This window comes from Betta splendens, chromosome 9 (assembly GCF_900634795.4).
Source record: "Betta splendens chromosome 9, fBetSpl5.4, whole genome shotgun sequence".
NCBI classification, from domain to species: Eukaryota; Metazoa; Chordata; class Actinopteri; order Anabantiformes; family Osphronemidae; genus Betta; species Betta splendens.
In genome coordinates, this window is record NC_040889.2 from 15,654,780 (window position 1) to 15,666,524 (window position 11,745).

General features: G+C 41.3%; 2 protein-coding genes across 4 annotated transcripts; both read right to left on the bottom strand.

Annotated features, from left to right (window-relative positions):
• Window positions 1–1,759: 1,759 nt before the first annotated feature.
• On the bottom strand, window positions 1,760–3,305 carry LOC114862454 (uncharacterized). 2 transcript variants are annotated; one of them, XM_029162770.2, is made up of 7 exons: window positions 3,159–3,305; window positions 2,971–3,069; window positions 2,762–2,886; window positions 2,549–2,676; window positions 2,322–2,381; window positions 2,020–2,209; window positions 1,760–1,935 (listed from the first exon to the last, which is right to left on the bottom strand). In XM_029162770.2, the coding sequence occupies exons 2-7, from the start codon at window positions 2,996–2,998 to the stop codon at window positions 1,825–1,827; spliced, it is 642 nt and encodes a 213-aa protein (XP_029018603.1). In that variant the 5' UTR covers window positions 2,999–3,069; window positions 3,159–3,305; the 3' UTR covers window positions 1,760–1,824. The 2 variants fall into 2 exon arrangements, with proteins under 2 accessions (XP_029018603.1, XP_029018604.1); XM_029162771.3 differs by having other exon boundaries at window positions 2,971–3,090; window positions 3,159–3,286.
• Window positions 3,306–7,290: 3,985 nt separating this feature from the next.
• Window positions 7,291–9,243, bottom strand: LOC114862433 (uncharacterized). Of its 2 annotated transcripts, XM_029162722.3 has the most exons (8): window positions 9,222–9,243; window positions 8,688–8,810; window positions 8,500–8,598; window positions 8,291–8,415; window positions 8,078–8,205; window positions 7,851–7,910; window positions 7,549–7,738; window positions 7,291–7,464 (listed from the first exon to the last, which is right to left on the bottom strand). In XM_029162722.3, exons 1-8 carry the CDS (start codon window positions 9,226–9,228, stop codon window positions 7,354–7,356), a joined length of 843 nt encoding a protein of 280 aa, XP_029018555.2. In that variant the 5' UTR covers window positions 9,229–9,243; the 3' UTR covers window positions 7,291–7,353. The 2 variants fall into 2 exon arrangements, with proteins under 2 accessions (XP_029018555.2, XP_029018556.1); XM_029162723.3 differs by lacking the exon at window positions 9,222–9,243 and having other exon boundaries at window positions 8,500–8,619; window positions 8,688–8,804.
• Between the last annotated feature and the right edge of the window lie 2,502 nt (window positions 9,244–11,745).

An 11,745-nucleotide genomic window follows, 5' to 3' on the forward strand; every position in this document is an offset into this window, starting at 1 on the left:
TCAGCTCTGGGCATGTTGTTGTCTAAACCTATTTTTATTACGTTGAGTTAACATAAAATATTGATGTAACTTGATGAAGTTGTTACATTTACGTGATTTTATTATGTTCAGACACAAAACAAGAATTTATATTGTTGAAGTTGCATGTTAAAATTATGTTAATGTAGCATGCACCCAATTCAGGTTTTTTGAGGAACTATGAGGTTTTTTAGATAAACAGGAGCTTTATCATTAAGTGCTTTGTAGGCGAGTAGGAGAGTTTTAAATTATTTGCTACATTTTACAGGCAGCCAGTGCAGAGAAGCTACTGTAGGAGAAATGTGATCTCTCCTTCTAAGTCCCATCAGAACTCTGGCTGCAGAATTTTGAATTAGCTGTAGGCTTTTTAAAGAGCTGTTAGGACATCCTATGAGTAAGGAGTTACAGTAGTCCAGCCTAGAGGTAACAAATGCATGGATCAGTCTCTCTGCATCGCTCTGAGATAGGATGTTTCTGATTTTAAATAAGGTGAAAGTAGGCGGTTCTGGAGATTTGTTTAATGTATGATGTAAAAAGAGAGATTCTGGTCAAAGATGACACCAAAGTTCCTCGCAGTAGAATTTGAAGCTAATATCATGTCATCCAAAGTAACAATCTGACTTAACAGTGTCTCTCTGCGTTTATTAGTATTAATAATAAGATTATTATGAGATTTCAAGGATTAGATTAAATTACATCTAATTTCTGCCTCTCCGGTCAATTGACACAGAATCAACAATCAGAAGATTGATTACAGAATCAACACTTCTCATCTGAAAGGAATCACACTAATTCAGTAGCACGTGTTTTTCCATCCATCCATCCATCCATTTTCTTAACCGCTTACTCCCTAGTGCGGGGTCACGGGGGTGCTGGAGCCTATTCCAGCTGGCTACGGGCGAGAGGCAGGGTACACCCTGGACAGGTCGCCAGTCCATCGCAGGGCAACACATAGACAGACAACCATTCACTCACACACTCACACCTACGGGCAATGGAGAGAGGCCAATCAACCTAATGCACGTCTTTGGACTGTGGGATGAAGCCGAAGAACCCGGAGAGAACCCACGCAAGCACGGGGAGAACGTGCAAACTCCACACAGAAAGGCGCCAGGGCCGCCTCCGGGAATCAAACCCAGAACCTTCTTGCTGTGAGGCGACAGTGCTACCCACCGCACCACCGTGCCGCCCCAACGTGTTTTTCATTATTCAAAATGAAATTATTGTAATTTTTACTGAATACTGATAGGTTATTGTCAAAACCAATAATAATTTTATCACACAGCTAGATTTGAACTCAGTACCTTTACATTACAAACTCTGCTCTCTAACCAGTTCCACCAACCACACAAAATAGAAGGTAATTGTCTGTACTATCAATAAACCAAATCAAATACCAGAGATCATTGGAGAGTCTCTGTTTATTATTATTATTATATTTGCCATATGAACTGTTTATTTATTGTTTTTGGCTGTTTAGTGCATGGTATTTCCTGTACATCCATATTTAATCCTTTACGTGTATCATATGTTGCTTGTGCAGTTCACTGTATTTTTCAATGACATTTTTAAAGATCTAATTCTAATAGAAAGAGTAGCATGATTGTAGAAAGCCAATATAAACCCAATTCATATCAACCCAACTGATTTACCTTTGTTTTTCTTGGTGTAAAAAGTTGTTCAGAGTGATTGTGGGATAGACATAATAGATAATTCCTTCAAATAAAAGGTCAGAGAGGTATTTGTTTTTAATTTTTCTAATTTTATTACATAAAATTTAGGTATTTACAAGATTGGCGGGCCAGTCTAGCTTAACGTGCCCCTCCAGTTAATGTGGTTGAGACCAAGGAGCTCTCTTTCCTTTAGAGCCTCCTGACGGCGTAACAGTGCCTGTTGTCGCCACTGAAGCTCCATGAGCTGCAAGCGGACACAGAAGAGAAGCGTTATGAGGGAATTCTGTGGAGTGACGGTAGCAGTGGATGCTGGCTGTGCAGGACTTACCCTCTTGTTTTCGTCTCGGTACACCAGTAAAGAGGTCTTGCGTTGGACCTTAAGGTCTGCGTCCCTGGACAGGGCGAGACGGTCCATTTCAAGCAGACGCTCTCCTTCCTTTGCCCTCTTGGCCAGCTGCAACGTTTTTGCAGCACTTTTCTCGTCCATCTGCTTTTGCAGCTGCTCTATCAGGTGTTTTCTACAGGAAAGCAAAGCTATTTAATACTATTTACTGTACATAGGAATAATACTGTGGTATGTTGCACATTCAAATACCGGTAGGAGAATAAAACCTGTAAAAAGAACTTTACCTGTACTCCTCTTTCTCAGTGCTGGTCCCATAAAAGGGTTTACGCCACACTTGATGCCGTCTGAAATATCAAACAAAGAAAGAATGGCATCAGCAATGTTGAATTCCATTTGCAGTTTGATTTCACAGAAGTGTGATTGACTCGGAGTTACATCGTGTTGTGTAAGTGTTCCCTTTGTTTTTTTGAGCAGTGTACATCACAGCTACACACAGGTGTGATTTCGCTACCTGCAATGCTCTGCTCTCTGCATGGACAGCGCCCTCTGCTGGTTGTGGTAGTGAACAGCGGACGTTTCCAGACTGACCGTGCGTCTTTGCGCCAAAGGTGGAAGCAAAGGGTTCAGTCTCGGAATCGACTAAAAAGAAGAAAAGGCATTTGTTATTGACCGATCCGACCTCATGCTGTAAAACAACGTGGAGTGAGTCTGATCTCACGCGCACCTGATTGCTGCTGCAGAGTCGTCCGGAGTCAGAGATTAACGGGTACGTGGTGGGAGAGTCCCCGAGGGGGCGACTCTGTCTGACGGGACGCGTGTTCCCAGGAACACGCGTGACACTGATGGCAGCTACGGGGGAGAACGGGATAAACACAATCACTGCGTTTGTAACACTTACATTATAAGATAAGAAATATTTTAAAAGCCACTTACGTAGCTTCAGTTTGTAGTTTAGGCTCATGCTAGTTCTGCTAAATGTCCACCAGTCACAGACGATGGTTGTGCAGAAATAAACTCTCCAAAGTCTCAAATCTTGGGAGAGTTAATGCTCAGCTGTTAGTTAATAGAAAACAGTTAAAGACTTGAGCTAAATTAACGCGAACTCATGCAGATGTACTGACCTCCTGTACTGTAACTGCTGTATCTGTAACGGCCAGGTTGAGAGTGGATCACAAAATGGCCGCCTGCTGCTCTTATGTTCTGCCATAGCAACGACGAACCCGGGATGACGCAGGCCAACGGTTCTTATTCAAAAAAGTATATGGAAGCACATAAAGTCTGACTGAGTCTGTTTGTACAATTGTGGTTAGTCTATGAAAATGGTTGATTGTGCTGCTTGTAGAGCTAATCTCTTTCAACTCTTTTAGTCTTTTTCTAGAATTCAAGAAAATATATGTATTTATTCTGTTTTTAATGTATTTTATTGTGTTCTGAGCTGATGTATATTGTGGTTCTAAAGGAGTAAATAAAATGAAAGTTAAAATACACAGTTACTGTACTATATTCAATATTGTAGCGGATTCAAGTTATTAATAGTTTGATATTAATGCAGAAACATTAATATACCTTGAAGTTGGGGCACCAGGTTTGTTTTAAAGCTGAAACCACGCTTGTATCAATCTAGTCAACGCCAGATATCAATTCAATGAGTTACTACTCATGAACAACAATAACCACTTTCTTGTGATAAAACCAAATCAGTCTCTTATGCCGTGAATTCTTGTCGCGGTTCAGTGACCTCTGTTTAAATCTGAAGAGCAATGCACGCAAAACCAGATTCCTTTTAACGTTTTATTAATCTAACACTACTGGATATATGAATAACATAATATGGAAATACTCAAATAAACAGGACAGAAAATGAGAGAACGATCAGAATGAGATGATGAACAGTGAATGAATCAATGAGTGAAAACCCAAAGAATGGTCAAGACCTGAGCGTGTGATGGCTTTGATCAAGCGAAAAGAGTATTTGTCTCTAACTAGTTCGAATCTAAGGATAACTAACGAATTTGGGATGTTCAATTTTAGCGCTTTGAGAAATACCAGAATTCTCAGATGATTAGAGATGTTCGTCTTGCCTTAGTTTGGAGGTGTAGCCGCTGTGCAGCGTCTCCCGTTACCGATTGGTGGAGCAGTGTCCTCTCTGGTCCAGGTGCCACGGCCTCTGGGCGCCGCCCGCGGTGATGATGACGGCTCGGGTTCAGCAGAGTAACAGTCAGCCAGGCTGGACTTTCCAAGGTGTTTCAAAGCGTCAGCGCTGCTTAAACTAGCCCAAAAAGCAAACGGGCTGGAATCTAATTTAATTAGTTCGATCAAAAATAGCGAGTCAATTAAGGACTGGTTGTAATAGTTTCAGTTTCGCGGAGTTTCTTGATGACTTTCTTACGTTACAAAAATCGTTGTTCGTTCGTTTCTAAGTTTAACTTAGGTTTACAAAATTTAAGAACAAAGGAAAATTAAAGAAAAGTAATGCGACGCAAAAAGAAAAAGTGAAAGAAGTTTGAAGATAGAGGGAAGTCCCTTTTGCCTTGGGTGTCACTGGTTTAAATACCTCTGGGGCAGTGGTCACTGCAGGGCGGAGAAATGACTTCAACCAGTGGTGGAGAGTTCCGCCTCTTCAGATCAGGAATCAAACTATTTGATTTGGATCGCTCCTAAATCTGGGATAACTAAGCTTTCCTTTTTTCATCAAGCTCAAAGTTCCATCACACCATAACACAATAAACATGTAATGATCACTTTGACACTCAAATAAGCAGAGAAGTCAGAATGGTTAAACAGCAATATTAAATGCATAGAATATTAAGGTCTTATATGTGGTCCCTTACAAATGCTGTAACAAATTAAATGTTATTCATGATGCCTGGTCTTGTCTTATGTAACACCCGGTAAACACTAAAACATACACGAATAATAAATGCAAGCAAAATCAAATTATAAATGACCTAATCTGGACATTACTAATTAAACAATTGTAACACTTAAAAATGTGATACAATTATGAGGATACCGAATTGTAGCTGGTGGAAATAGTCCATGTGTATGTTGCACAGATTAAAAGAAGTAAAGAAGGTGAGTCTCTCTATTTCAACTTTGTGCCTACACACAAAGGACAGCAGGGTGATGAGTTGAAGTCCCTTTGTAACTTTAGGAATTTCCTGGCAAATCTGTAGATCAGGCATTGAACATCACACAGAAACCAATCTAATATCAAATAAAAACATTTTGTCCACAGAATACAATGACATCAGTTTCATGGAAGTTGAAAGTTCTGGTGCATCTGAGGGATTTACAGGTAGATCAACAAAGTGGACTCATGGTTCTTTGATATGGACCTTTGAGATGTTGGCGTAAATTGGTGCCTGTGGTGATAGAAGCCAGTCTCCTGTTGTGGAGAAAAATTCAGGGTCCCCTATCTCTGGGGACTAAGGGGACGTAGGGGCTCTTCAAAGGAGGGAGTTAAGTTCACATGTAGGTCAGGTTACCTCAGTCCAGACGTGGATTGCTACAATATGATAGTATTACTGTTATGTACTGTATACATCCTGCAATGCAACGTTCTACCTGAAAGTTGAACAACCACACAGAGCACACATTAAAACTTTTTGGGTTCCGGAGTCCCAACCTTGGTACTGGTCCTACAGGCAACAGCACCATTGGGGGAGTTAGGACGATTCTAAGGACCTACAAACTTTGAGGGGTCCACAGAGACCAGCTTTATTAATTGTCAATTTCAATTTTAATTTTATTTATACAGAGTTATTTATACAGAGTGGGAGAAAGACGGGGGGAGAAGCACAACTACTGGAGAGAAAGAGACAAGGTTAGTTAAACATGGAACAATGATAGAAGGTTATTGGATAGAAGAGTTAGAAGGAAACAGAGGTGCTCAGTGTATAAACTACAGTAAGTCCTCCAGCAGTCTATGTCTACTGCAGCTTAACTAACAGATGGTTCCTGTGACTAACAATCATTGCCAGTGACCTGAACCATCTCTAACTATGAGCTTCAACAAAAATGAAGATTTTAAGCTTGATCCTAAAGATGGAGAGTGTGTCAGCTTCTTGAATTTGAACAGAGAGCTGGTTCCACAGGAGAGGAGCTCGGCAGCTAAAAGCTCTGCCTCCCGTTCTATATTTAAAAACTGTAGGAACCACAAGTAGCCCAGTGCTCGTTGAACGAAGTGTTCTGCTGGGAGCATAAGGAACTATGAGGTTTTTTAGATAAACAGGAGCTTTATCATTAAGTGCTTTGTAGGCGAGTAGGAGAGTTTTAAATTATATGCTACATATTACAGGCAGCCAGTGCAGAGAAACTACTGTAGGAGAAATGTGATCTCTCCTTCTAAGTCCCATCAGAACTCAGGCTGCAGAATTTTGAATTAGCTGTAGGCTTTTTAAAGAGCTGTTAGTACATCCTATGAGTAAGGAGTTACAGTTGTTCAGCCTAGAGGTATCAAATGCATGGATCAGTCTCTCTGCATCGCTCTGAGATAGGATGCTTCTGATTTTAAATAAGGTGAAAGTAGGCGGTTCTGGAGATTTGTTTAATGTATGATGTAAAAGAGAGATTCTGGTCAAAGATGACACCAAGGTTCCTCACAGTAGAATTTGAAGCTAATATCATGTCATCCAAAGTAACAATCTGACTTAACAGTGTCTCTCTGTGTTTATTAGTATTAATAATAAGATTATTATGAGATTTCAAGGATTAGATTAAATTACATCTAATTTCTGCCTCTCCGGTCAATTGACACAGAATCAACAATCAGAAGATTGATTACAAAATCAACAGTTCTCATCTGAAAGGAATCACACTAATTCAGTAGCACATGCTTTTTATTATTCAAAATGAAATTATTGTAATTTTTACTGAATACTGATATGTTATCGTCAAAACCAATAATAATTTTATTACACAGCTAGATTTGAACTCAGAAACTTTACATTACAAACTCTGCCCTCTAACCAGTTCCACCAACTACACAAAATATAAGGTAATTGTCTGTACTATCAATAAAGCACATCCTTTATATCATATATCAGCACATCATTTATACCCCCAAGAACCAAATCAAATACCAGAGATCATTGGAGAGTCTCTGTTTATTATCATATTATTATCATATTTGCCATATGAACTGTATATTTATTGTTTTTGGCTGTTTAGTGCATGGTATTTCCTGTACATCCATATTTAATTCCTTTAGACATAATAGATAATTCCTTCAAATAAAAGGTCAGACAGGTATTTGTTTAATTTTTCTAATTTTATTACATAAAATTGAGGTATTTACAAGATTGGCGGGCCAGTCTAGCTTAACGTGCCCCTCCAGTTAATGTGGTTGAGACCAAGGAGCTCTCTTTCCTTTAGAGCCTCCTGACGGCGTAACAGTGCCTGTTGTCGCCACTGAAGCTCCATGAGCTGCAAGCGGACACAGAAGAGAAGCGTTATGAGGGAATTCTGTGGAGTGACGGTAGCAGTGGATGCTGGCTGTGCAGGACTTACCCTCTTGTTTTCGTCTCGGTACACCAGTAAAGAGGTCTTGCGTTGGACCTTAAGGTCTGCGTCCCTGGACAGGGCGAGACGGTCCATTTCAAGCAGACGCTCTCCTTCCTTTGCCCTCTTGGCCAGCTGCAACGTTTTTGCAGCACTTTTCTCGTCCATCTGCTTTTGCAGCTGCTCTATCAGGTGTTTTCTACAGGAAAGCAAAGCTATTTAATACTATTTACTGTACATAGGAATAATACTGTGGTATGTTGCACATTCAAATACCGGTAGGAGAATAAAACCTGTTAAAAGAACTTTACCTGTACTCCTCTTTCTCAGTGCTGGTCCCATAAAAGGGTTTACGCCACACTTGATGCCGTCTGAAATATCAAACAAACAAAGAATGGCATCAGCAATGTTGAAATCCATTTGCAGTTAGATTTCACAGAAGTGTGATTGACTTGGAGTTACATCGTGTTGTGTAAGTGTTCCCTTTGTTTTTTTGAGCAGTGTACATCACAGCTACACGCAGGTGTGATTTCGCTACCTGCAATGCTCTGCTCTCTGCATGGACAGCGCCCTCTGCTGGTTGTGGTAGTGAACAGCGGACGTTTCCAGACTGACCGTGCGTCTTTGCGCCAAAGGTGGAAGCAAAGGGTTCAGTCTCGGAATCGACTAAAAAAGAGAAAAGGCATTTGTTATTGACCGATCCGACCCCATGCTGTAAAACAACGTGGAGTGAGTCTGATCTCACGCGTACCTGATTGCTGCTGCAGAGTCGTCCGGAGTCAGAGATTAACGGGTACGTGGTGGGAGAGTCCCCGAGGGGGCGACTCTGTCTGACGGGACGCGTGTTCCCAGGAACACGCGTGACACTGATGGCAGCTACGGGGGAGAACGGGATAAACACAATCACTGCGTTTGTAACACTTACATTATAAGATAAGAAATATTTTAAAAGCCACTTACGTAGCTTCAGTTTGTAGTTTAGGTTCATGCTAGTTCTGCTAAATGTCCACCAGTCACAGACGATGGTTGTGCAGAAATAAACTCTCCAAAGTCTCAAATCTTGGGAGAGTTAATGCTCAGCTGTTAGTTGATAGAAAAAAGTTAAAGACTTGAGCTAAATTAACGCGAACTCATGCAGATGTACTGACCTCCTGTACTGTAACTGCTGTATCTGTAACGGCCAGGTTGAGAGTGGATCACAAAATGGCCGCCTGCTGCTCTTATGTTCTGCCATAGCAACGACGAACCCGGGATGACGCAGGCCAACGGTTCTTATTCAAATAAATATATGGAAGCACATAAAGTCTGACTGAGTCTGTTTGTACAATTGTGGTTAGTCTATGAAAAATGATTGATTGTGCTGCTTGCAGACCTGATCTCTTTCAAATCTTTCTTTTTTTTTAGATTTCAAGAAAATATATGTATTTATTCTGTTTTTAATGTATTTTATTGTGTTTTGAGCTGATGTTGTATTATGAACGACAATTTTGCCTTTTCAGGAGGAGCATTTAAATAATATACTCCTTGATTGTTGATCTGTGTTTGTTTTTAATGTGGTTCATTATGAATATGAGTCTTTGGGATGTCGGCCTCAGGTTTCGACAGGTTAAGAGTGTGTGTGAGGGTCTAAATTGAAAACGTACTCTCTATGCTGTTGTTCAGTATAAATATGACTGCCTCACCCGCCATGAACCTCGCCGCGTGTCACCGCACTGCCCTCTCTCTCCCCAAAGCACCAGCTCAGTATAAGCCCTTCTCCAGCATGGAGCCAAAGAGTGCAGTGACGCCAAGCTGAGTGCTGTAATAACCTTACAGCTATCTGGCCTGTTCACACTGCCAACCCTGATGCGAGGGACAACTACTGTATTATGATGGTGGGCCCCTCGAGATATGTGGTCCACCAGCCCACTGAATGAGGCGGAGCTGGACAGATGTTGGCCGTCAGTCCTACCTGTGAAGAGGAGAACGCTGCAGCACCTCACCTTTCAAGACAATACTAACATGTATAAAACTCTAACCTAAACCACTAAGATAAAGGCCCACTTACTTATCAGTTAAATCAGTGATAATTCTATTCAGGCAATGGCTATTCCAGGACTACGCCATACTAAGCAGAAGTAGTGTATCCATGTGCATCATTTGTTAAAGTATCCTAGGATTCATTTAAAACAGTTCTTGGCCTAACAAGCTAATTGTAGAGTATTGCCCCCCCCCTCCCCTTTTACTAAAAATGACTTTCTCAGGCACTAGTTTATGATTAAATGATACTAGCAAAGTGAGTCACTTTCTCCACAATACACAGAAAGACTGATTTAAAGAAATGTGAGGCTAATTGCAGGAAACATTCAGTTGAAGTATCACCATCATTTGTTGAATTACTATCTCTTTTTGGTTTAGAAAATCTGTTCAGGCCACATTTTATAATCTATTTATTAAATATTTATCAAAAATATTCTATTGAATCAAAAAAATTAAAGCAACTTCTGAATTGTATGGACGTTTTTGCATCTTGGTATGTTTTTTCTTTTTTTTAATGGCAGGGTAGCAGCAAATCCGTTCACGTCTGTAACGTTATCTCGAGCACCACACTCGGCATCAATTAAAAGGAGTCTTCGCTGCCTCCTCTCAGCGCCGCAATTACAGCTGTCAGTTGTGCGTAATACAAATAGAGAAGAAGTGGAGTGGGCTGAACATTTTAAGTCTGAGCCCAGTCGATGTTCCATTTAACACGTGTGAAGAATCTGCAGCCGACCGCTTTCACAGCACAATAGAAGCAGAATGGAACCAACTAAATGAAAGTCCATCGCTTTGTAGGTGAGAGTGAAAACGCTTGAATTTTGGGACTAAATGTTGGTGTTTCCCACGGGTAGCTCTGTAGAATAAAAATATTCAAGGACACTTTACAGGATCTTAGTAACTTTCAGTTCCTTGATATGCTTGGAACAAGCAATGGGGCAATTTAAATAATAAATGAGCTCTGCTTTGTTTCAACACGCAGTCACAACATGAGGAAAGGCTGGTGACCTCTCAACGAAAAGGTGAGTGGACTGACTGGTGTTTTTTACCCATTCATCCCTGAAGCTATAGATACACACATCCCTCCACAGACCAGCTTTCATGTAACAATCTTTCCAACTAGCCTTGGTTTTTATATCTTTTCCTTTGTTATACTAGTTGCTATTGATTTCCCTGCTCAAAACACCTTCTGTTTTTTTCTGCTTTGTGTGTCGAGAAAATTATTTTTTTATAGTTATTATCAATAGAAGTTGTGTTAAATTCTTAGCTGATAAGAAGAAAAAAATAAAACAAATTTCTCCACCAGCTTCGGCTGCCTCACATTCTCTACAAAGAGCACTGATGCAACTGAGAGACATTCCTCCCGCTGCACAAACATGATAAGCTGTACAAACCCGCCGACTGAAATCTGAGACCCCATGTATTCGCGTGCCACGAAACAAGAACAGAGCGTACTTTTTTATTTGCTAAGATCTATCGCTACATTTCAAGAATTGCGTCTGTCTAGTGAGGGGAGCAGAGGCGAGATCTGCCCTTGAAATCGAGGATGCCTGAGTCTGCCACGCGCCGCTGTACTGGCCTCCCACGGTGCATTGCTCAGCCATGCGTGACAAGGAGATGGGTGGGGTTGAGGGAGGCATTCGGGTGTAGCAGGGTTTTGTTATGACTGCGCCGACCTTCCATCAGCTCTCTGTGCACCCGCTCTGACCCAGCAGCAACCCCCTCACATTTGGACACCTGACACCTATTCAGCTGGAGGACGGAGGAAACCCTGATGCTTTGCGTTGGCTGGCCCAATAATAGCGATGTAGAGATGAGCAACAATACTCCTACCGCGCGCTGCTCAGTGAGCTCAGATATTCTCCTGATTGAATTTGAACAGAAACAGATTCACCATTGTGAGGTCACTAAAGCTCGCTGTAGAGACTGGAATCTCTCTCCCATCTCTGTTTCCCATCTCACTCTGTCTCCTCTGTTGTGTTTTCCCATCATTGTGTGTCGTAATAACATGCTGATGCACTCTGGGCAATGAGGTGGAGATGGAACAAGCCCTGCGGCATGCCCTTGAGATTCCAAATCAAATGGCACCCGAACCCCCTGCACAAATTGATTCCCTAACGCCAGAGCCAGAGAATCTTAAGTTATGCCACTGATGGGCAGGGAATCGTGAGAACAGCTTGTTCTCGTCTT

Excerpts from the sequence above, each read along its gene's own strand:
- LOC114862454 (XM_029162770.2), bottom strand. The coding sequence starts at position 2,998 with ATGAGCCTAAACTACAAACTGAAGCTAC. Across the intron at positions 2,887-2,970 it reads AAACTACAAACTGAAGCTAC|CTGCCATCAGTGTCACGCGT; the intron begins GTAAGTGGCTTT and ends TCTCCCCCGTAG. Across the intron at positions 2,382-2,548 it reads CAGAGAGCAGAGCATTGCAG|ACGGCATCAAGTGTGGCGTA; the intron begins GTAGCGAAATCA and ends TTGATATTTCAG.
- LOC114862433 (XM_029162722.3), bottom strand. Across the intron at positions 8,599-8,687 it reads CAGCAGTTACAGTACAGGAG|ATTTGAGACTTTGGAGAGTT; the intron begins GTCAGTACATCT and ends AACTCTCCCAAG. Across the intron at positions 7,739-7,850 it reads ACTGAGAAAGAGGAGTACAG|AAAACACCTGATAGAGCAGC; the intron begins GTAAAGTTCTTT and ends GCTTTCCTGTAG.